This window comes from Pezoporus occidentalis, unplaced genomic scaffold (genome assembly GCF_034315485.1).
Source record: "Pezoporus occidentalis ecotype Australia unplaced genomic scaffold, CSIRO_AGI_Poc_V1 ctg68, whole genome shotgun sequence".
Taxonomy (NCBI): Eukaryota; Metazoa; Chordata; class Aves; order Psittaciformes; family Psittacidae; genus Pezoporus; species Pezoporus occidentalis.
In genome coordinates, this window is record NW_026916030.1 from 2,003,381 (window position 1) to 2,028,404 (window position 25,024).

The 25,024-nt window shown below is 45.7% G+C and overlaps 1 protein-coding gene across 5 annotated transcripts in view; it reads left to right on the forward strand.

The window, feature by feature from the left end:
• Positions 1 to 25,024, forward strand: part of DAB2IP (DAB2 interacting protein) — a 167,879-nt gene that overhangs the window by 19,445 nt on the left and 123,410 nt on the right. The window contains exon 1 of one of the 5 annotated variants that reach the window (XM_062640937.1): positions 6,722 to 7,126. The exons of 1 other annotated variant lie outside the window; for it this stretch is intronic. In XM_062640937.1, the coding sequence (XP_062496921.1) occupies positions 6,985 to 7,126 (142 nt within the window). In that variant the 5' untranslated portion in view covers positions 6,722 to 6,984. Of the gene's footprint in view, positions 1 to 6,721; positions 7,127 to 20,526; positions 20,544 to 25,024 lie in introns of those variants that run through there. 3 more of the 5 variants (XM_062640936.1, XM_062640935.1, XM_062640939.1) reach the window with 3 other exon arrangements.

The window sequence follows — 25,024 nt, forward strand, 5'->3', positions numbered from 1 at the left end:
TTGGCATAGGAAGCCAGTGATGCCAAACTTTTATCAGCTTATTCCCTGCAGCAAAACCCCAGCAAGTTCACTACTTGAATTAGAGAGTAAATATTTTTAGGAGTTAATTTATTTTGTTATATGACTATTTGGATGCAAGTTCATGCAGAATACACAGTTTATTACAATAACTTATTATTACATCTAATAATTACATTCCTAACCTAAAGGGGATGGTTTTTTAATTTAAATTTGCAGATAGGGAAGATCAGTGTCTAATTCCTGCCCGTGTGGGTAGGGAGCAGCGTGTGAATGTGTTCTTGTATTAACGTCAAGAACTAGTGACACCTGAACATCAGAGTCCCACGTGCAGCCCTTCATTAGATCTTAGACTTCCCTCTTTGTTTCTGCCCTTTCCTCCTCACTGGCACAGAGCACTCTGCAGGCTGCTGCTTTCTGCAACACTTGGCTGGCAGCACTTGTCTTTGACCATTTGTCTTCTGTGCTACCTGTTGCAATGTTTAAGTCTTCTTTGGTCATAGCAGTTTATCAGCTAAGCTCCCTTTCCTGATGATCTTTTGAGGTCCCTTCCAACCTGGGCTGGTCCGTGACTCTGATTGATGATTCCTGTACCAAATAAGTTGCATGTCTCTGCTATTTACTGTGAGTAATGGAGACTGCATCCTCTCAGGATGGATACGTGTCCTTCAGAGGTGGGGCAGCCGCAGCTTCTCGGGGCACCCTGTGCCAGTGTCTCACCACGCTCAAAGGAAGAACTTTTCCTAATATCTAATCTCAATCTCCCCTCTGTCAGGGCAAGGAAAAAACTTGCACTCCATGTGGTAAATGTCAGGATTAATATTAGCTCAAATCTGGGAAAAAAATTCCCATCATAGTGTATTACTGTAAATAACAAATTTCCGGACAGTGGCATTACAAGACTGAAGTGAATCACCTCTGAGCAATCCATACAACTTTCCCTATTCATTCTCCCATTGACAGAAATCCCTGGAGCAGCCGTGGCCTGTGGTGCAGGCAGTGCCTGCTGTGTTGCTGCTCTGGCACTGAGCAGGAGCTGATGCCAGCGTTGTCCAAGGAAATTCTTTATAAGGGGGTCCTTCTGCCAAGAGGAAATGTGTTTGATTCAGGCTGGCTGCTGAGGTGACCCCTGTAAATAGCAGCGTTAGTTCAGCTACTCAGAGGAGTAAAAGCATTTCAATGAGCACGCTTGAGTTGGCTGTAGGTTGAGTTCCCAGAGCGCCCCATGGGTCAGCTCACAGAGGCCATGCACGGAACTGCTCTCGCTTTGTCTTGGAGAAAGAAATGGGAGATCTTTGGAAGCCCAGAGCTGAAGTTACTCCATTAATCACTCAATGAATCTTTGTTAGCATTTGATTTTAGTAATAAGATTTTTCTAAATAATAATCAGGCTTAAACAAATGTTTCCTCCCAGCAGCTACTCATGCAGGATGCATAGTGCTAGCAGTGTTGTACAGTTCCCATTGCTGTTGATGTGGGGTTCTATACAAGATACTTCTTTTTGATACGGGAATAGTTGCTATACAATGCAGACTCATGGGGTTGTTTCTCCTGGGTTGCTGGAAGCAGCACAGGCTGGTTTGAGGCACAGGATGTTGGATTCTGGTAAGAGTTTCTTCTTCAGTTTGTGTTGGGACTCCATGTGTTTAGTTACTTCATTAGATGTGTGGAAATCATAGCACAAATCTTCAGATAGATTTTGACATTCTAAATTTTATTAGCATCGTTTCCAGTCAGGTTATAAACCAACTTGCCCAAGTAGCGTTTCCTTATCACTAGGGATACACGTCAGTCAGTTTAGAGTGAGTTACTGGGGTTTATTTTGGGTTCCCCAGCTAGCTGAAAGCTGGTTTGAAAACGTTTCTGTTCTTTAGCTCTATTGTTCTACTGGGAAGTAGTCAGGAAACGTGTCCTGCTTTGAGGCCAGTCCGTGTGTTTCTTCCCTGTTTCCCCGCAGTCCGGAGCTCATTGCATGGCTCAGGAAGCGGCGCCGGTCGGGTTCTCAGACACACTGACTCTCCTTGGCGTTACTGTAACCTGCCCGGGACCCAGCAGCCCTTCCGATGGGAATCACTGCGTGTGCTATTCACAAAGCACTACACGTCCTTCCAGTGCAAGGAATAACATGTTTGTCCCCCTCCTGTTTGCCTGTTCCGCACTGAGTTGGAGCTGGAATGTCGTACTCTGTTCTCACTGTCCAGAAGCCACCACCTGTACACAGAAAGCGAATGTGGGCTGAAGCTCAGTGTGTTGATAGACTTGCTGGGAAGTAGAGGTAGAATCTCTAGGCTTTAGTTTTATTTCTCTTGCTTGGAGAGCAACGAATTTGATGCTTAAATATACAGTAAATGTTTAATTACTGTGAGGGTGCTGGCACAGGGTGCCCAGAGAAGCTGTGGCTGCCCCATCCCTGGCAGTGTTCAAGGCCAGGTTGAATGAGGCTTTGAGTTCCTTCCAGCCCAAAACACTTTGTGATTCTGTGATTCTCTGATTTCTCATTTTGATCCTTAATCTTTGTACCACCTCGGTGCAAGGCTGTGAAAAACCTGCTACATTCTAGCTAAGGTGGGAAGGAAATTAATTTCCCTTTTCATATCATAAAATAGTCATAGTTTTCCATTAAAATATTAATAAGGTGTAGTTTATTTTTAATTGTGTGTATGAAACTTTCCTTTTTAGGTCTTCAAACAAATATGTCACTGAAGATTTTGCTATGGGTGCAGCTGAATTGAAAGTTAAGTTATCCTTACACAGCGGAAATTGCCTTCCTCCGGCTCTGCGTATGAGTTTATGTATCCCTGGTAGCCTTAAGGCAATAAGCCTGGAATTCTTCCAGCTTCCAGTGTGCTGAACTGCAGACTGCAAAGGACTTGTGAGCAAATTCAAGCAGGCACATCTTGAGAGTGTCTGGGATCACTGACAAGAACACTCTTGTTTCTTTTACTTTTTAAAAGACAGGTATTTTGTAGAGATTATTCCCTTATTCCTTCTGCCTCAGACTGTGAAAGGAATATAATCACTTTTCAGAGGTAGAGCAGTTACCTTGACAGGGAAATCTGGGCTGCAATTTGATGTTTTTTAGCTTTTCTATGATTCTTTTGTAGTTCATGGACCTAATGCGAATCAGAAGTTAAGCTGATACCCACCACTCCTCCCTGCTGCCCAGGCAAAACCTTTCCTTGCTTATTTGTTTGGCCTTCTGAAAGCCTCACTTCACTTCTTTGGGAGACAGAAATGAAATCATGAAAGCTGTTGTTTCCAGATAGAGGGCTGAACTCAGGGGCCATTAATACGTGTGTGGACACATCACTGTACCTCATACCTGTACACACAGATCTTTTGGGGCCACGCTGGGCCCCACAAGGCAGAACACAGGAACTTTCACTTTTGGAGTAAGGAATTCCCCATAAAATCCAAGGGAGTTAAGAGGAATGATTGTTTCCCTTTAAAGCCCTTTGGGAAAGCAGGAAAGCGAGAGGTCTTCGGGGCTGCCTCGGGAACGTGCGGTCTGAAGTACAGTCATTATTTTCCAGGTACAAAGTAATAAACAAATGCTAAAACAGGCAAGTGTCAGCCCCTGGGGAGGCTCCTGTCATGGGCATGGCTCCTGTCGCGACATGTGGCTCCTGTCATGATACATGGCTTCTATCAGCCATTCCCCCCACCCCGCAGCTGAGCAGCCTCCTCCTTTTGCTGTCAAAGCAAACAAGCCCATGTTTGTGTAACTCTGCAGCCAGAACTTAGTCTGGTGCTGATGCAGAATTTATTCCCATGCTGTTGGTTTTGGTACAGGAGTGAAAGAAATCCAGTTTGCAGAGCCTCGGTGGCCAGGTGACAGCAGTAGAGGACGGGAACACCAGGTCAGTGGTGGGTGCTCCGATTTCCCTCTGAAGCCCAACAGTGCTTCAAAACGGGTGTTTTACTGAGGCGTTACAGTTTGGTAGATGCTTAATTTGGTGGGTTAGGTTTGTGTTTAATGTTGGGGAGGAGGAGTTGACACCCCCAGAATCACTGCCAGGTTTGGCTCCATTTGCTGCCCTCACTGAGCGCTTCAGCAGAGCCCCGTGACAGAGCTCATCCTCCTGCTTGGGGAGGGAACAGCCTGACTGTGATGTGTTATTTTAGAGATAGAGGTTTTAATGTTGTCAGCTTTCCTCCAGAGCAGTTAATATATCTGACGTTCGCAAGTTACAGGTTCTGCTGTACAAAAGAGCTCTTGTGTCAGGATGGGGCTTGCAAAAAGCAAAAAGGGAAAAAGAAAAAAGGAAAGAAAGAAAATCAAGAGCTGGATTAATTGGAAAGGTCCAGACCAGTCACATTCCCTCCCAGATGGGTCATTCATTTTGTTGCCTGCTGCTATGTAGCAGCTGAACTTCAGGTCTTCACAAACATTGTTGAGGTGAGAAAGACAGAGGCAAGCTGGTGAAAATGAACAAAACTCCAGCCATTCCTGCTCTTACAGCAAAGCTGCTTTCTCTTGTCAGGAGAGTTTACAGCCCCTCATTAACTTCTCCTGGGTCACAGTCACCTGTGTGAGCATTTCTGAAGGTGCCAGCTTGATTAAAATGAAAATCCCTCGACATGGTCCAGCAGCTGAAGCACAAGTGGGTGAAGGCACGTGGCCGCAGGCACATCCTCTGTGCTTCTGCCTGCTTGCAGAGGATGCGCCTGTCTGCCACATCCCAGGTAGTGCGAGGATAAGTCACCTACCAACACACACGAACATTCCCTTTCAGCTTGTCTGCACTTGGAGGAGCTTTTAGAATAGTTTTGTTTAAACTTTCATTTCCATCAGTGCCTTTTGTACTGCTGGGAATGACAAAAGGAAAATTATATTGGATTGGCTGCTTTAAATTCATTCCCAGTGATAAAAGCGTAATTGTAAGAGATTCTTTTAAGAGCTACCAGCTCAGTTATTAAGACACAAAGACGAACCTGAATACTTGGCTTCTTGTCTACAGTAGATCTCTAACTTAACCTCAGTATTTTCAGACTTCCCCATCACTGTCTTCCAGATGTTCTCAGCTCTGTTTGTGAGTTGAATCCCCTGCACAGGATGAGTCTCTGCTCATCTGGAAAGTGGTTATAGTTGTTCCTGTGCTTTTTAGTTTCTTTTTTTAATCTAAATATGGAAAAAAATACAATGACCCTGGATAACAAGAAGAGGGCAGATGTGCAGTAACAGAAACCTTTCCCTTTGTGCTGACATCTGATGTGGGGCTGTGGGAAGCATTGGTGCATGAGGTGGAAGCACAGAGCAATGTCCCTGTGCAGCATCCCCCTCCCAGGGGCAGAGGGAGCCTCTGCTGTCCAGCTGGGATCTGCCTCCTTGACCTGAACTTGGTGTTGCCCTCTTGATTGGCTGTTCCTGCTCTGCCTAAAAGCTGGCGCTGAATTCCTGACGCGTGGCCTCAAAACCAGGCATGGACTTCCCTGAAGATTGAGACCTGCTTTCTTCCTCCTGAAAGGGCCTTTCTCAGCTGATAAACATCATGGGTTTACCACTCAGTATAAGGAAATCCAGGGTTTGTGGAATTCTGATGTTTTCCGTGACTGCACAAGGTTATGAAATGCTAAAATTAAGGCAGATGGTTGGTGGTAGGGAAGGGACTTGTTATGCTGAGTGGGCTGAAGTCTGATCATTTCTGCCTCTTGTTATTGGACGTACCACACAGTACAATCCAGGGAAGCCGTCAAGCTTCTGAAGATGCTCCTTCTAACTGGGGAACGCAGCCTGTCCTCAGCCAGACCTGCCTCATCCTGCAGCTTCACGAGACACCCCAAGGAGAAACTGCCACCAGCACTAGGACAGAGAGCAGAGAGGGATTGTGCAAGTGTCCTTCTGCACTTCGTCCCATTTGATGAGGTGTGGACACATCACTGTACCTCATAGCTGTACACACACCACTGTACCTCACACCTGTTCACTCCTGTGAAGTGGCAGCACATGAAGCTCTTGGCCTTCACAAATGTCTGTGACTTTTCCTTCAGAGCACTTTCTGTGAAGGGTTCTGGATAATTCACTTCTGACCTTTTTAAACTCTCAATATGGAGTGATATTTTTTATCTGGTTAGTCTCTTTTATTTTATTTGTCTCTTCTTTTCCTCCATGGCTTAAAGTGTTAATTCTGCCCATTGAAATGTGGTTTTATTGAGCAATATGAGCCGGAGGCGGAATCTTCGCTGCCACCAGAACCCAAATGGTAAATAGGCTCTTTCTGTAATTTGTGGGATGTGCTATAACTCAGTTTGAATGTTGAAAGGAAATGGGCCTCCAGGGGAGTCTGGAGCTCTGTTCATTCAACTTCTAATTAAAGTTTTACCCTCTCAAGTTTCACTTTATTTTCCGGGGCTTTTGCTCCATGATGATTATTAACATGTGTCCCATGGCCAGGAAATCATTATACCCTTCCCCAAGCCAGTCTTTTGGAGATCCCTCCTGCTGCAAACCAAGTCGCCTGAAACTTCATCTCCGAAATGATCTGATGGCCAGGGCAGGTAGAAACTAGCTGCACCCTGAGGCTCCCCAGCGCTTTCCTGCAGCAAGCTCTTGAGCTTTTCCAGTGCAGTTTGATCAGATGTTGCTGTCTGGCAGAGAGGATCCAGTCCAGGATTTCTTCCAGCCTATTCTTCACGTTTCAAGAGCCCAGGCTAACTCTGGCTTCCTATTCCAACTCCAGCAGGCTTATCTTTTTTGGGGCAGGAGTTGTTAGTACAGTTTATCTCGCTTGCTGCAAGTCCTCCCTCAGCTGAGACATGTTCTCTGGTGCCGGGATCTTTTTTCCCTCCCCTCTCTCTCTTTTTTATGTTTTCTTCTTGTTGTTTTTCTTTTTAAATGTGTAAAGTGAAGAGTTCCTCTTCCCCCCTCTCCCTTTCCACTCCAAAGAACCAGCCTCCAGCGAATTAACCGCTGGAGCTGTTGCTGCTGTGCCAGAGGGGAGAGTGAACCTGTGCCTGCATGTGTTGATGTGTAAAAAAAATACCAAAATGTCAATGAACAGCAGGAAAAGTTCTGGGAGACCATCTTACTACTATCGACTGCTCCGGAGGTCACGACTGCAGAGACAGCGAAGCAGATCCCGGAGCCGGAACAGGCCGCTTAGTAGGGGTAATTGCAACACCCGTTCTCTTCCATTGCCACTGCAAAGACATAGGTGCTGTTGCTTCATTACTGTAGATAAGAATGACCGGTGTGAGGATGTGTAAGTGTACCTGTGCGCTGTGTTCAGCTTCACAGGACAGTGCTCCTGTCTGCTGCAGGGGAGGGAGAACTGTTCGATTTAAAGGGCTTGGGGAGTCAGGCTTGGGCTGTTCCTTATGGTGGCTCTAACACCTTGTGTGGCTGTAACTAACCCAGTCCTTTCACTTATTCATGGTTCTTCTTGTTTCTCCATGTGTATAATGAAGGTAACTACTTTTCTGGGCTGTTTGGAGGCCTAACTGATGGTGATAGAGAGAAATCCTTCATTAAGAGACGGTGTCTATCTGCAAAGATGTGTTGCTGGAACTTCTTGTTCCTCCTGGGCTGAGCATCACCAGGGGTTTTGAAATTACAAAGCTGAGTGCAGTTTAGCGGTGGGATTTTCAAAAGAGCCTGAAGATTGTGCTCCAGAGGCACTGCAGAAACCTGTGGGACTTGTATTCCCAAATCACTTTGCGCTTTTAAAACCCCTGTTCTAAAAGGGCCTATTTGTCCTCATCAGCAGGAGTAAGGTCCAGGGAGTAATGTTTCTTTAGGGCATACTCATTCATGCAGCCCATTTATTCTACTGGAGGCAGCTACTGACCCACTTGCATTTTAAAAATCAGCTTTTCTGCCTTTCTCTTCTAGTGTGAAAGAAATGTTTACTGATGCTTATGCCTGTCCTCAGAGCAGGCAGAGAGGCGGGAGGCTGCGGGTCACTTCGCTGCTGAGCTATCAGGAAGGAGGGGAGAAGTTTGTGTTTAGCCTCTAGTGGGACAACCCGGTCACATTTAGAATGTCTGGAGCTTAATCAGAGCCATTAACTGAAAAGGACCTTTTACTGTTAGTGTGCGAGTAAAAAGCCGTAATAAAAAGCAGCACTGCATCAGGTGTTTGTGCAGATGCAGTTAATCACTGGAGTTAATCCTGATTTATGAAGCAGGTTCTGAAGTAGACTCTAGCACTACAAGACTCAGCTCAGTGCAGTGTCCTCTTTCTGCTTTTCCTGACATTCAGGACCTTTTAAAAGATTTTGAATCATCACTGAGAAAACAATAGGAAGCTGAATCAGTCCCTGAGCTCCGGCTTTTCCTTTGAGCACACAGTGGTTTTCTTCCCATGGTTTGGTTTTGTTTTGCCTGTCCGGGAGGAGTGTTTGTAAACTCCAGAGCATGTAACAGTTCCTCTTCCTCCTCCATGCTGCTCAAACCCAAATAGTTTGCTGTCATTTCAGTTACTGTGACAAACTAAATGTGTGAGTCTCATTTAGGTAACCCATTAGGAGCTTAATGGCGTGATGTGTTATGAACACAAGGAATATACAGGCGGTTTGATGGAAATGGAATTCAGCCCTAATGTCTGTAAGGAATTGGATTTGAACCAACGGAAATCTTCTTGCTGTTGATCTCTCCCTGGGTATTTGGTGTTTGTCATACGTTGTCCCTCGGATTCCTGCCTGCTGGAATACCCAGCCCTAGTTGAGCTCCTCTTGTCTATAGATCTTACAGGGATTTGTAAATCTGGATGAGAGTTTTCTCTTCATTTTTGACAAGTTTTGGTAAGAGAGGCAGTGGTGGCACACAGCAAGGCCATGCACTGGGGCTGTGGTGGGGCTCGGTTCAGAACCTGGAGTCATTTCCTTGGCTCCTGTGCCTTGGCTGCCAGTCTGGACAGTGGGAAGGGAGTGCCAGGGTACATCAAAGGAAATGCTTCCTTGGCAGTTTTGGTCTCGCTGAAGGTTAGTGTGCAGGAGGCTGTAGAGGTGTGGGAGCTACGGAGAATGCAGGAATCAGAATGAGGTTTGAGGGGTTGTTGCTGTAATGTTAATTTCCCAAACCTACAAATCCGGGTGAAGGAAGGAGCTGAGGGTCCCACAAATGCTGATGTACAGTGTGATCCGCAGTACTCAGACATCAAAACTCCTCAGCAGGAGGTCACCATAGACTCATTGGAGTTATTGCACAGGAACTGGCCATAGTCTGGTTGCCACATGTGTGTTTCCCACACATCCTCTTGGCAGCTTTTTGCTCTCTATAGACTCCAGACCCTTTGCCAGGATCCCCAGACAGCCCAGGTAGGCCATGACCCTCGCTGAAGGAGCAGCAATACCTGGAAGTTGAGCTTTTCCACGGTGTGTCACTTCAGCAGGTTATCCGCATGCTTTTGGACGCAGAGGTGTTACCCATTTACCAGGCTGGGGGAGGTCTCTGCTGGCACGAAACCCGCTCTCCCCATCTGGAATCATTCACTGCTCTGCATCAGTCTGGGATGATAAATCCCTGATGCCGGCGCTGATAGGGGAGCACCCAGGAGCTGCAGGTGCTGCCATCTGCTGCCAGCAGGCTCCGGTTTGCTCTGGGTCAGAGAGCTGCTTTCCGCCCTCTCTAGTTCGTGTCAGTCTCTTTGCATACAGAAGAGGCTGGGTTAAAAGCCTACATTTATACGTTGATATTTCCCCCTCTCCCTCCCTGAGGGGGCAATGCCACCCATCACACTCACCCTACTGACCAGCCTTGCTCCCTGAGGGCCCTTTGTGGAGCGCAGCCTGCCCAGGACCAACATCCCACCTCAGGCTGGGTTACAGCTCACAGCCACGGCACAGGCTGCTGCAGCTGAGACTGACTTTGGGAAACAGGGCTTGCTTCCTGAGGTAGGAAGGCTGTAGAAACAGCTGCTCCCTCAGGAGAGCTCTGCCGAGCACATCAGATAGGCAACGTGAACGGAATGTGCATTTTCTATGCAAGTATCCAAGGCGAGGGGGGATTGCTTTCTGCTGGGACTCCAGATGCAGGCAGTCTGCTGTGGCATGCAGAAAAATGTATAGGACTGAGCTCTTCACAATGACAGCCACTTTATGTGATGGTCCATGTGGTGGTACTCTGTATTGCAGAGCTCTCTGGTTAGCCCTGGTGCTTTTAACATGCAGTACATGTTTCAGCATGTTTGCCAGCCTGTCCCCGTGGGAGGACCAGGGGTAGAATAGTGGAAGATCAGTGGAAGTGATGGGGAAGGTGAATTGGGCCAGAATAGGACAGCATGCTGTCAGGAGCCTCATGGGGTCATGCCTCCAGTGTGCTGTTTGACAGTGGATAAACAAGAGACGTTTAACCCCACTGTTCATCTTGTTAAAGTGATGATAATGTCTGAAATCTCCTGGCTCTGCTCCCCGCAGGGATTCAGGACACACTGCAGGTATACACTAGTTAGTTAAGAACCCTAACTGCAGAAACCCCCTCTCCTCCATGGACCATCTGTTCAGCTCAGAGACGTGTGTAACCATATGAGGAATCATGGCAGTAATTATGATTACTACCAGGTGATCCATCTAATGTACTGGAAGGTACTTGGGAGGCAGAGAGGGTAGAAGGAGAATTGTCAGTAAAAGCAACACCTGCTCCTGCCTGCAGTACTCTGTGGCTTTCTTCATGGTATCTCTGCTGCTACTAAATTATGGGCTTAATGAAGGAATGGGGATCAGCAGCACGTGTTCAGTTTGCCCATAGAAACTACTCATGGATGCTCCATTTGCAGGTTCATATCTGAGCAGATGCAGCTTTGGCTTCAGGTCTTTCTTCTGTGAAACTCTGCAGGTAATCAGTTGTCATCAAAGCTCTGAGAACTGGAGAACATTTGGAGTTCCTGATCTTGAAGGTTTAGTGTTCCGGATACTTTGGCTCCGTCAGCTCCTCGGACAGAAATGTCTTGCTCTAAGTTCTGTTTATCTCAGGTGCTTTTCAAGGTATTCTATAAAAAGGATTTTTATTGAACAAGCTTTCTTCTTTTCCTTTGATGGCTGCTGTGAAAAGAAAACCGACTGATCTTGAGCAAAGCTTAGTATTTTAGCACACCAAACACTGAGAGCTCGGAGGCGAAGGTCAGACTGGTTTTCTCTCAGCTCAGGCTATTCAGATATGCATCTCTTGAAAACGGCTGGAATTTTGTCTTCCTCTCTCTCTATTTGATGAAATCAAAACCTTTAAAGTGCTAAATGAGAGATCAGTTTATACCCAAATAGCCAATACCTTAGAGGTTAAGGCACTCGCTTGGGATGAGGGACGCAGAGACTTGAAAATTGTCCCAGCATGTAACAGAATGTCATGACAACAAAGGAGGTTTTATTAGATTTAAAGTTAACTGAAATTTCACATGTTTCACTCTAATCTTTCCCAGCTGAAAATCTGTTTTGTAGCATGTTAACAAACGTGATGTTCAACAAGGAATGCCACGTGGAGCTTCTCCCTTTCCACCTCTGCAGGGCTTTGTCCTGTAGGCACGACTGAATTGGATGTCATGAGGGAAGGATCTCTCTCATTCTGGTTAGAAACTTTTCCCTTACTGAAAATTCCCACTTTATTGTTAAGTAAGATTCAGAGTTAAGTAATTCATTCATTCCCATGAAATGTTGAAACAATACTTTGTTCTTTCATGACCCACAATTAACTTTCCCTTGAACTACACGTAGCTCCATGCCTGTCAGATCATGGAAAACATGGATGTTTCAGTGTGTGTCTTTTGTTTGCACTCACTCTAAATGAGGTTTAGCTTAGATAACTCTAGCCATGATAGGGCCTGGGTGTTAGAATCCCTGCATCATCCCCAAACCTGATAGCTCAGCAGTGGCGAGATCAGTCTCAGAAGAACAGCACCGTAATTAACTAATGAATAAATAAGCAAGTAAGTAATTTATCATGTGCTTTCCCAACAGAATGCCTCCCCACACTTACAGTGCCTTTGTCTATCTGACAGCCCCACCATTTCAAACTGAGAATCACACTTCCCATTCTTCCTTTATCCTTCACTTGGGTTTAAGTTGCAAGTTTTAAGTTACTCACTTTAGTAGCCCATCAATAGTACAATTACATAGTGTTACGTTATATGGCCTTATGTTCTGCATAACCAAAGGGGTACCTACATGTGAGATTTCTTGAAGAATCCAAATCCTGTGCCTTAGAATACCTTTAATAATTATTAAAAATGTTGCATAAGAGTGTTTTTCATTTAAGGGCAGCAAGTGAAGAGTCCAATAATAAACGTGAGTGATAGGGTTTTTTCCAAGGGTGGTGTCTTTTAAATGCCAGGAAAAGGAAAGCTTCCTGCTTCACAGTGTTTAATGGCCATCACTTTGTTTTTCCAGTCTCTTTAGTGGCATTTTCTCTTTGCACTCGATTTCTATTTGAACTCGTGCAGTTTTTCATTGAAATTTTAACAGTGTGGCTGACAGATGCCCATAGAAAAGATATGCAAAATGTTTTAAGCTGTGCTCTTTGTAGGAACTGTTCAGTGGCAGCCGTGCTATTCTTAGCACCAGTGCTCCAGCTGAGAATGTGCCACATTTGTTCAGTGCTTAATTGTCTATAAAAATCTCCACTAACTCTAATAGCTTGCATGATGGAGGAATTCTTAGAATCACAGAATCATGGAATAGTTTGGCTTGGAAGGGACTTTAAAGCTCATCCATTTCCACCCCCCTGCCATGGGCAGGGACACCTTCCACTAGAGCAGCTTGCTCCAAGCCCTGTCCAACCTGGCAACAATTCTTGTATTTTCTTTAGCATGTTTCTAAGAGCTGCAAATACTTGGAGGAGTTGTAAGGTAGATCCATTCCTGTTTACTGTGGTGGCCAGGGGTAACCTGCAGGAGGTCCTGGGGTGCTCAATGACACAGTCATGGCACAAGCTCCAGCAGCTCACTCTCTGTTTTTCCCTAAGGCTTTCCTTTTGCCCCAAGGTAAGAGGAGTTTTGACTCCCGTGTTATTTGAAATCATGACCATAACCCCATGCCTCGATGTCCATGGTCCCAGCAGACACATCTTTTGGAGATAACTAAATACAGCATCAGTCTTGATGGCACTGTGAGACTTGTCAATGCTGCCTAAGAGTAACTCAGGGAAATCACTATCTAAGGAGCAGCTTATTTAATGCTGTGACAGAAATCTGGAAATTGTACCAGCAGCTTTCAGGCACCTTGAAGATTGACTCGTGTCTCTCTGTGCTCACCTTTCATTTTAGCTCTATTTTAAGGCCTTTTCTTCTAGTAGTAACCTCACATTCCCTTAACGGTGTTGCTAAGAGGGGCTGATTGCTCTGAAGGGAAGTAAGTAGCAGAGCTGCTCCCAAGTAATGCAGTGTGAGTTTTTATCTAAAAGCCATAGGTAATAAATGAGAAAGAGGTTAAAAAGCCTGGTCTGAGTCCAACATGGAATTGCTTCCAAAAGCATGCTTAGAGGGGTTCCAGCAGCCTGTTCATGATCGCTTATGTATTAGAGTAAGTTTGTCTCCTTACAGCTATGGCAATCCAAACAATTTAGACACAGAACTGCCTTTTAAAGCTTTTAAACCTATATTTCCCTTGAAGGTCTTCCAGTGTGCCACTAATCCCTTAAGTTATTGCACTGAAGGCACTCTATAATCCTTTAATTTACTCTGCTCTCAATGGATTCAGGAATGAGCTGGGTCACTTCCCATACTTGGGCATTATCAGTTCTGCTTTTTTCAGCTCAGGCACTGGCTGGGGGTAGTTTGCTTTCCTGTTAAACACTGCAGAGAGTATTTTAGATGTAGATATGAATTGCTTGTGTGTTTGTGTGCATGCATCTTAAAAACGGTTCACAAACCCCAGAACTCACTCACCCCTTTCACTGTTAGTGCAGCCTTGGGGTCAGGCTTGCCAAGGTTTCCTCAGGCCCCTTTGGAAATGAGCAAACGTAAAACTTGATGGCTTTTTGAAACCTGGGAATTCAGGCACTGTATGGAGCTGGTGAGGGTCAAGAAACAGCATCAGCCCCAGGGCATTTCTCCCCAGCCTCATGTCCCAGACCTGCAGGAGACAAAGCTCCTCACTGAAGTGTCTCTGGCAATGCTGAAGGTAAAGCTTTGCGGTGATGAGTAACTCCTGGCAAGTGCTAGGGTTGGTTTTAATGAGCAGAAAGACTACAAAAGGCTGTCTGGAGCAGCACATGGCTTGTCTGAATTCGGAAGGTGTGTCCTGACCGTTGCTTCTTGCCTGCGTAAGGGACGTGTGGATCTATTGTAGGTTGTTCTTGAGAGCCAGGCTGGGATTCCTGACCTGCTCTCGGAGGCTTGCTCACATTACTGCAGAAGTTCATTTTCAGTTGAGCATTAAAATGTTCACTTTGGCTAAAAACATGCCCTGCAATTGTACAGACTTTGAGAAACATTGACAAGATAAAGACAGCCAAAGTTTTGCTTCATTAACATTTACACTGCAAGAGGAATCCTCAGATGCTGAGCACTTGATGTTTCTTTTTGAAGCAGCCAATTTATTTGAAGTGCAAGTTTCCTTTGTACATTTTGTGCTCACATTTTTGATTTCTTGCAGTACTTCTGCATCAGTGAATTTCTTGTGGAGTCAGAGATCAAGCCTGGGCTTGTTCTGAAGTATCCAAATGTGGTAATAGGTGGACTGCTGTAAAATTTGGCATCTGGAGTTAAATTACAGGATGCTTCTTAAGCTTCTTGGTTACCATAGTAACAAGTAATAGTCATCCTTCATGATTAAGCAGTGTCCATGGTAACCAAACGAGCAAGTTTTAAATGAAAGATATTTTGCCTTTACATTTTTAGCCGTCAAAGGTTAACAGTTATTACCTTCATACCTTTAGATGGGAACAGATTTTGATCTGGCTGCCATAGTTAAAGTGAGAACATTTGGTGTTCATTTACATAACTTTACTTCTAACACCAGCTGAATCTGGGGTGAACACCAAAATCAAGTTTCTGAGAGGGGTGCAATGCACTGATATCCCCAGGAAGAGCTGGTGTGGTTCACAATGTGTATGGAGTTGTCCTGCAGCATTGGGCGTGCTGCTGAGCAGCTACAGAGCGTATAGCTCCTCAAGAGACTGGTTCAGTAGTGCAGGAAGGAGTCCCGACACATACCCTGGGTCTTTTTAGGATGGAAACCACAAATGTTGGGATTAGTGTAGGTAAGAACATCCTCTTGTTCCCTCCCGCTTCAAAAATAGGGTGGAAGATGTACAAATGCTGTAGCCCTGGTAGATCCCTTGATCTACTACACATGTAGGTAAACTGAATAAAGCATGGCAACACCATCGCAAACCAGCACAATTGCTGTGGGTTGGTTGCACAAAGCAGTGTAACAGTTTGAATGGTGGTTTCTGTATGTCCATCTGTGGCACACCGTTATTTGTATGAAATAAGAAACCGTGGCTGCGTTTAGTGTTTTCTCTACCATCTCTTTCATTGGCACTGAGGATGTTTGCTTGAAAGCTAAAAGCTGATACCTGCAAGTATTCTCAGAGTGTGTATGTGTGAGAGAAGCAGAAATACCCACCCACCCCCAAAGGAAGGAGAAGTCTGAGTCACAATAGATTAGGATTTCTATTTCACAATTAGAAATAATGGAATGTGAAACAATTGCTGAGAGAGCCTGGCTGGCAGGGAGATGGGTGAGGAGCAGCAGCGAGGAGGACAGGGTGCATTGTCAGCAGCACTCTGGGCACGTAGGCACGTAGGGGGATGGCTGATGTGTTGCAGATGTGCTGTGTCCTCACATACCTGCCTGTGCATGCTCTCCCTATCTATCACTGCTGCTTTTTAATACTGCCTTCGAATTGCTTCATCAGGAGAGATCCTGTGTTTTGTCCAGTAGTTACCAACACTTTCTGCTATCCAGTTGCTTAAGATCCAGTACTCTTCTGGAAGTGTTTCCAAAGAAACTGAATCCTAAACAGCCAGTGTTAAATCCCAACCTTCTGCTTTCTCGAACAGTATTAAAGTTCCTTCAGTGTTAAGGCAATCTAACTTGGATTAATTGGCTCTGGGCATTAAGACTTTTTCAGGCTGCTGCAAAAGCTGCATGTACTATGTGAATTTCAACTCTTAATGTTTGGTCTATTATGCAGATGGATGTGAATGGAGATATGTATGTGACCCCATTTATCTCTCTAATGAAGTGCCATCAGTAGAACATCTGTTTCTTTGCTGTAGAAGATGAAACCTCTGATGAATCATGCTTATAAATGAAGTATTTATTTATTTCATTTGCATTCTGCCAGTACAGACCTGTTAGAGCAGCCACCACCATGCATGAAGGGAGACACGGCCTGGCATTAAACTGCACACAGTACTCGTTTACACCATGCTGCTGCTTCACCCCCAAAGTAAACTGTTGTGAAGCAGTTGTAGTTCACCTGCCCAGGTCAGCTGTGAAGAAAGCCCCAAACCAAAGAGAACGCGTTCACAATGAAACAAACCTCACTGATGGGAGACACCAACACTGCTGTGCTCTGGGTGTAGCTCCTGTCTCCGGGGTTGCCACGGTGGCACTATGGGCCACTCTGCTGTTTACTTCTCTCTGCAACTGGAAGCAAAGAGAGCCAACGTGCTGCTGTTCATGTGGGATTTCCAGCTCCCTTTGCAGTTCCACAGGAGGCCTGGCAGGACCAGTGCCTGATGTGCTGGGATCCCTGGGAGAGACCCGGCTGCAGAGGGAGCCATCCGTGCTCCAGCCATCCTGCTGCAAGGACCCTGTGAGCTTAGCCAAAGGCTGTGTGTTACCTGTGGGCTCCACCACCACGTGCTGATGGCCACATTGTGTGGATGCAGCAGCCCGCAGGGGCTCCTGGCAGCCTCCAGTGGGAGAGGGTTATATTGTCCATGCCCCGTCCCTGCTGTGACAGAGGTGACAGAGAAGGGACCAGTTTGTCCCTTGCCTTGGCCTGCCTCTGTGAGCTGATGAAGTGCTGCAAGAGAGCAGCCCAGTAACGGCGTTGAATCTTTGCAGAAATGTTAAGCATGATGGATGAGCCTAATTTAAATCTCCCCAGAGCTCACTTCTTGTTCTCCAGACTTCTTGTTGCTTGTCTTTATCATCACATAGGAAGAAGCTGATGTTCCACTTCCCTTCATCCTTTCCAGTTTAACCAGGGTATTAGCAGTCTCCATGATCTGGTCCCCAACCAGGCTGGAATTTCAGCTTCTTCTGATGTATTTTTTAAGCCTGTGCTTGATTTCAGCTTCACCCTGGAGAAAATGCGCCTAATGCTATGCCATTAGCAAAAATGAATTTGTTCTCTAGACAGCATCCCAAGAAAGATAAATATCATATACTTTATTTCAGAGACGGATAAATAAAAGCTAAAAATACCAAATATATACATATATAATTGAAAAATACCAGGCAGTAAAATGGAGTTTGTAATAAAGGCTGCTCAATCAGCAGGATTTGCTATGTATTGTTAGAAAGGGGGGTGATTTTCTGAGTGACTGATACTCTCTCCCTGGCACCAGGTCTGGGCCCCTGCTGCTCTGCCTTCCTTTTAGACATGGATCTGATCCATTTCTTCAGTTTTTCAGGACTGAGAAGTCAGTGTGTCCATATTCATCCTCCTCATGTTGAGAATTAGCGAAGCTTTCCTTTCCCGTTTGTGCAGTTTTCTTCTCTCCTTTCCTCTTTGCCCTCAGAGTAGTTTTTTTCTTGACAATTACATCTAGTCTGTCTCCTCAGGTAAAGAATATGTTCCCCATCGGTCTCTCTGGGGGTAGAATTGCCCTAGATACCTCACCCCAAGCCACGGAACAAATGCCGTGTCCAGACAGGGCAACATCTCAGTGGAGAAGTGAACTCCACAGCAGTGAAAGGTGCAGAGCAGCGGAGAGAAGAACAGGGAAGGTCCTCTTAGGTACCAGCGATGCTGAAGGTCAACAAAACAAGCGGATCAACAGCACGAGAGAAATCCCACCCCTCTGCTCTGTCTCAGCGGCAGGTTTCCTTCAAGCACTGCAGGTCTGCGCGTCTCATTTATCCTGCTTGGGTCAGTGCTTTGGGGTAGGGTGGCCAGCAAAGGGGCTTCAGCTCCCTCTAGTGAGGCAGCTGGATTTGTGCTGTATCAGAACAACATTCGCTTCACCCGACTCCTGGGTGAAAATAGAAACACAGCTTATTCCAGCTTTAAAGGTTGGGAGGTCTACCTGAGCTGCCCAGGAGAGAAGGGGCTGCAGCACTGGCCAGCCAAAGCCCACGGAAAGACAAGAGCAAAGGGCTGAAGTCCCTTTGCATGCCTCAAACAGCGCCTCAGTGTGCTGCTGGCGAAAGGATTATCTTCCTAGGTAATAGTAGAGAAGGTAGAGGAATAGATACACATCAGGTACACAGAAAAATAGCAAAGCTTTTTTCAGCACTAGATTCAAGAGCTGTTAATAGCACTTGCACAGGAGCACTTTGAGGAATATTAAATACTACAGAGCCCACAATATCCAGGAACCTGAAACAGAGATGAGATGAGATCCATTAAAGTGCACAGCGTGCTATGGCAAAGGTCAGTGTCACTTCAGATCATTATTTAACAAAGGAAAAGCTCTTCTTCCAGCAGATCTTAGTCCCTCTTTGAGAGAAGATGTCATCATTTTTTGCTGATGGGATGATGTGCCTGAGAGTTGAATTGTTTCCTGTTTTCCAGCCATTTCAAATAAGGCTCTTCAGTTCATACAACTGTCCCAGTCACCATCCTTGTGGCTGCAGAGGATTGTATGGCTCTGAGTGGTGCTTCAGGGGCCTTCTATGCTTTCAGGCAGGGGCACAGTTGACTCATTCCCCCTGCTCAGCTGAATATAGTGGTTTTGTAACACACTTCAGACATTTGTGAGGGCAACAAAGGTAATGGCAAGAAGCTGGAGCTGTTTGGAGTAGTCACTGTGGCATTCAACCAGCCTCTAGTTGTTTAATTCTAAATGTTTTGTGTCTGAGTGTAGCAAGTAATGCTCCCAGTTTGGCTTGTATGTAAATGCTCAGATAAGTGAGAGTATTTTATTTTAACAAGCTATAGTTCTGTAAACAGCATCCTCAGTTGTCTGAAAGCGTGGTGAGAGCATGCAAAAATGTGGCATTATTTCTGCTTAGAGCTTTAAATGACTGGGGAGTAAATCACTGAGCCTGCTGCAGCTGAGCTGCGGGGACAGCCGGTGGGATTGCTGTGCTCTCTAGAAGTGTATTTAAACCAAGATGCGCAATAATTGTATTCTAACACAAAAAGTGGTGATACAAACTGTTATAGCCTCCAAAACACCCCTCTGAGCCTTCATTAGCTTTGCTTTGAGATGAGTCTGGTTTTTCCGAGGGCACCATTACCTGCCCTAAACCTCTGCTTCATGACCAGTTTCATTTAAAAGTCGATTTTATGGCCTAATAAAGGTTTGACTTTTAACTAATTTCATGTGGCATAATGGTTCTAATACTGCTGTAGGGGATCAACTGGAATTCACTCAGGGATCACCAGGGCATTGGGTGATATGTTCGCATCAACAGTTCTCCAGGTAATTGAACACTGAAACTGTTCAATTGAAACTGGATTTCCAGCCCAGCTGACAGGAGCAGGAGAGGTTAGCGAGGACTTCGTAACCCGCCAGGCTCATAATGGACCTTTGTCCATTGGAAATCAGGCATTCTGGCATCTCTGCTCTCCCCCTCTCAATGCCTCATGAAGGGGGAAGTTGGCTCAACTCAGTATTTGTTATGTTCTGTCATCATTTATTCCCAGGGTAATATTCCACTTTTAAAAGCACCATTATTCTAACAGCAGCTTCTAAATACCCCTTTGGATTCAGATTAAAGATCCATCTTTCCTCCTGGTCTCAGGTGACCACCTAAAGCTGTCTGAAATGTAGATTTTCCTGCAGCCTCTCTTGAGTGTTTGGAATCACACAGACATTATAAATACCTGCTCTCCAGGGACTGCTTTTAATTCATAAGTGCTACTGTGAGCCGTGTTAAATCACTGCTGTCACTGTGTGCCTCCTCCTCTCCTCTGTTGGGTTTGTAGTAAGGAGTTATTAGATAATGCAGAAATTAGAGGAATAACACCTAAATTCATTAAGCAATAAAATTAATGCTCAGAGTGTAATTGTGTGAGCAGGAGACCGGTAATTCCTGTTCCCTCTGGTTTCACAGAAACTCCACCTTGGCAGGCTCGGAGATATCAAACACTAACCCGGTGCACGGGGCAGGACAGGGAGGAGCACAACTCCATTGGCAGATTACTTCTGAGCTCTGGAGCCAGCCTCACCTCTCCCAGGGCTCCTGCGGGATCCTCTCTACCAGCTGTGGGTTGTGATGAGCTCTTAGTGTTCTGCATTACCTCCAGACATCCTGGGGAAGTCTTGTCCTCTAAAGTCTCCTTTCCTTAAAGCACGTCCCTGTGCCACGGGGCAGGGACCTGGCCTCCTGCTGCTGGCCTGTCCAGCATTCCAGGCATACTTCTCTTTCTTGCTGCCTCTGATGAAGTCATCATCTCTACTTCTCTTATTCCTGGCTGGCTCGGAGTGCCATGGCATGTGTGTTGCTGACAAGCACGGCTTCCTTTTGGTGAGTTGAGGGAGATGCTTGCTCGTTGCTAGCTTCTCTTGTTCAGATTTGTACCTCCTTTTCTTGGCTGGAGTTGGAACAGTTTCGTAGCAGAAAACCAACTTGGTGGGAAGTGCCTGCTTGTTAGATATTCCTTCCAGCTGGTTCTCTTTGCTTTTGTTCATACTGTCTCTTCCACATGGTGATCCCTGGAATTGTGTGCGAGAGGAGAGCAGGAGAGGGGGAGAGTGTGAAGTAAGATGAACAAACAAGAGTTAATGTAATTCATTCCCACTAATGAGAGCGTAATCCTGATGATCTTTCGGACTAGCTGTGATTCACAAGAGCAGGTAATGCAAATGTAAAGCATCTCACTTGCTAAGTGCAAAGTAAACAGTAGTAATACTTGTTTGTGTTTTTCTTACGCACGATGACCTGCTCTGTAGCAGTGTTGGAGAAGTTGCAACAAGGAAGGCAGTGATGCTGAGTGGGTTAAACAAGAGCTTTGGTGCCAGGAGCTCCTCACAGGCTGTTCTGCTGCCGATGGCCTGGGAGCCTTGGGGCTGCTCTGTAGCTATTGCAGAGAATGAGGAACAGGCATGGAGGAGTGTTGCGAGGATGAATTGTTCTGTCAGATGGGGTGCCATGAATTAGTTAACAAATAAAATGTGTTTCTCACTGTCCAGAAAGAGTTTCAGGAATGCTCACAAGCTCTGCCAGGTGCTCCATTAAGGTGCCGTGTTTACAGTGCTGTGTGTCCTGGTGGCTTAAAAAGCCATCCTGGTGCATTACGCCCCAAGCAGCTTTTGGACCCAGCTCTGTGTGGCGACCGGGGAGAGGTTTCAGGGGGTTCGTAACTTCAAGGAAGTTTCTCTCTGAAGATCTTATCCTGCACTGGGGAAAAGCCAAAACATTGCAGCCTTCTGTAAATATCTGGGAGAGCAGGAAGCACTTGGGTTGGTTTGTTCTTGCTTCTGGGACTGCGTGAGGTAGATGAGCCCCAGCCCAGCGTGGCTCTGTGGCAGACACCAAACAGTGCTGCTTGTGCAGAGGTTCAGAAGATGTTCATGAAAGAGAACTGGGGGGCTCCTCAGGGGTACGGTTCTGCAGTGGGGAAAGTCAAAGGGAGGGTGAGTGGAAATGCCTGGATAGCATTGGGCAGCTTAGGGAAGTACAGGGAAAATGCTGTCAGGAGAAAATTAAACAAGGAATTTCAGTCAGAGTGGCCATGGTGCTCCTCACTGTGACTTACGAACCTTTTCCAGCCCAAATCTGAGCTTTTTAAGAGCTCCTAAAGGGCCAGGTAATATATTTATATGTGTCTGCCTGATTCAGCTGTCCATCAGCTTCTTATTGCTCATCTGTATATAGCCCATCCTTTGTTTGGGTGTTGTGTTGCAAGTGGCAGGGAATCAGGAAACCATCGCTGTCTGGGGGTATTCGTTCCTGCATGCTAGCATCTCTGCTGTGGGTGCTGTGGCTTTTCGCACTACACCCAAGGAATCCGTTTTCAGATCCGGTATTCCTGCACTATAATCCTCATTTAATAGACTGTTACTTCAGTGATTTTCAGGCCTCTGTGTCATAAAAGAAAGATTTGGAGGGTTTAAGTTCATAACAAGTTGAGGACTTTGGGAGAGCAAATAGTGCCCTTAGATACTGTGTGTCTAAGTCCTCAGATCAAATCTGATACAGAGCAAATAAATGGACAAATGAAGGTATAATCCTGGAATTTCTATGAGCCGAGGGATGATATTAAGCTAACAGAGAAACTCACTGTCTAGTGAGGATGTTATCTGATAATACTAAGTGCTTCTGGAAATGTCATTCTGTGGTTAGCTGCCTGTGGTAATTCTGTTCCTTGTTCTGGAATCCTTTATCTTGGGATACAAAGTGGATGGCAGGTATTCATTAATGAAACCTTGCAGTGTTCCCATGGGGTTGGCCAGGTTTTTATCAATTGTGAATCTCATGAAGAGCATTAAAATGTCAAAGGGTCACACTGTAGTGTGGAACAGAGGTCAGGGTAGGACCCTGGACTCTTTTTGCCATTAAGGGTGTGATCGGCTGCTGTAGAGTCTGTCCAGAAGTAGAGCTGAGGACAGGAGGAAGGAGCATCAGAGGTTGTGAGGAAAAGGCTGAAGTCAGATACTGAATCTGATATCAGATCATCTGGTCCCATCTGCGTCAGAAGAGGGGAGGGAGGAAGCTCATTGTACCTGAACCTCTCCTGACAGGGAGAGCTCTGCCACAGGAACCTTTGAGATAGGCTTGAGCACCCATTACTCTCTCCAGAAGATCAGTTCCAGTGTGTAACGAGTCAAGAGAAGACTTCTTCCAATGGCTAACCTAAATATCTTCTGCTGTAAATGGTTAGCCATTCTTTTTCAGCCTCTAGTGGCTATGGAGAGTCTTAATTGTTGCCTTACAGTGACCTGTTATGTGCTGTCTTGCTACCTAGCAGACGTGGCTAATGCCCATCTCCAGGCAGAGTAACCCAGCCTAAGACTTCTCCTCTAACCCTGAGGAACAGGGCATTTCAAACCTTCACATACTCATACTATTCGCTATGTAAAACTGTTCTGCTGTACCCTTCTGGTAGTTAGGAGTTACTCATTTACCTGTAAGCTATTTTTACTTCCCTTTAAAACAAACATCTCCCCCCTCCCCGCCCCAAACACCCACACCCAACCCTCCTGTGAGATATTTCTGGTTCCTTCTAAAGAGTTTTGTAATGTGTCTCTCCTGCAGAGATTCCCCTCTCCAGCAATACCCACACTACTTGAACTGAGCTCAATGGAGGTTTGACTCCACTTGGTGAACCATAAACTTAAGGCTGATAGAGAGCTTTAGGTTCTAGCCCATCATTTCTTTTGGTCTGGCTCAAACTGATGTGTTTGCTGCTCTGCTTTGGGTATATATTAACAATGAAGTAAGAACTGAAGAGTACGGTTTGTGACTTTGCTGCAGTCAGACCCAGATACTGATCAGCTCTGGGCCATAACACACTCTCCCTTTCCCTGACCTCTGTGGTGGGAGGAGGAAGGAGATTGGGACATCACTGAAAGTGAGACCATTGCGCACTTTGCTCTGGCAAACCACAGTGGTGCAAACCCATAGTGCTGTAACACCTACACGGAGCAGTGCGTACCTGCCCTCCGTGCTGAAGGCAAAAGGTGCATTGGGTTGAGGAAGAAAGCTCCAGGACTGTGCTGCAGGCCCTGGGAAAGGCATTTCTTGCAGCTGCTTTTCACCTCACCCCATGGTTTCTGTTTTCCAGCCATGTATATGAGAACTGCTTTCAACAGTGTTTATTTTGCTAGTCGTTAGGAAAATGCAAAGCAGCTTCTTCAGTTGTTTTGTCATCTCCAGCTCACTTTCAAAATGCTGTAATCAAGTAGGAGTTTATGACAGTCCAAAAATAAAAGTGGCCACTGTTCAAAGGAGCCCAAGTGTGAGAGGAGCTGACGTGTGAAGGATTTATTGTCTCCTTGAGGTTCAAAGAGCAGCATTCTGCAAAGAAAGTGGCCAAGACATTAGAAGGCTTGGCTGGAAGCTGTGAAAGCCATTGGGAACTGCTGGTTTTGGCTGTCTGGCTTTCACACAGGGTGCGTGGCTGCTGCTGAGGGATTATGGGCAGGGTTTGCAACCAAGGAAGATGTCACTGAGCACTTCGCCCAGTCCATGGGTGGAATTTCACAGTCTGTCCTTGTGGAATAGTTTGAGATACATCTCAGGACCTGTTGAGTGGAATTGCAGGTATTAGTTGTTCCTTATGGATCCCGGGTGATAGCAGTTTTGGCAAGGGGAGAACCTCACTACGGCGACAGCCCTCCTTGCCAAGACCTGATGACAGCAAACTGCAGATTGCAGAGGCTCAGGATTGGCATGGTTTGAGAAAGAAACTTGTTACCAGGTCTGAGCACCACTGAATGGCAGCTTGGAAATCCATCTATTTTTATGAGTTCCATGGTGCTTTCAAAGAGGGTTTGTGAACCAAGGAAACACCCGCTCGTAATAGCTGCTGACCTTAGCTAATATTGTTCTAAATCTTCTCAGTGTTAGGCATATTTGCTAATTTAGCCTTTCCAGCTCCCTCCCTTCCTCACCTGCAGGGAAGGAGGTAAGTATCCACATTTTATACTTTCATAAATGCAGGGTTTAACAATTTTTCCTAGTTACAAAGCAAATTGCTGGAGGAATTAGAGAGGCAACTTCAGCATCCTGTGCCTGTAACCCCATTAGCAGCTTCCCTTAGGAGTACCAAGTCCACAAGTGCACAGATCTGTACTTTGCATATAATTCTCACTCAGCTCAATCCATTTTCTGTTTACCTATCTGCAGACTGGAAGTAATGATAATGCCAACCTGTCAGGCATTATCTGGAGCTTACAGCTGTATAAAAAATGCTAATTGTAGAAGGTGAGAGTCTCGCTGATTGAACGCCGTTCTGTGGGCAGCAGTGGGGTTGTTGTGTTGGCTCATTTGCAAGAGCATCTCCA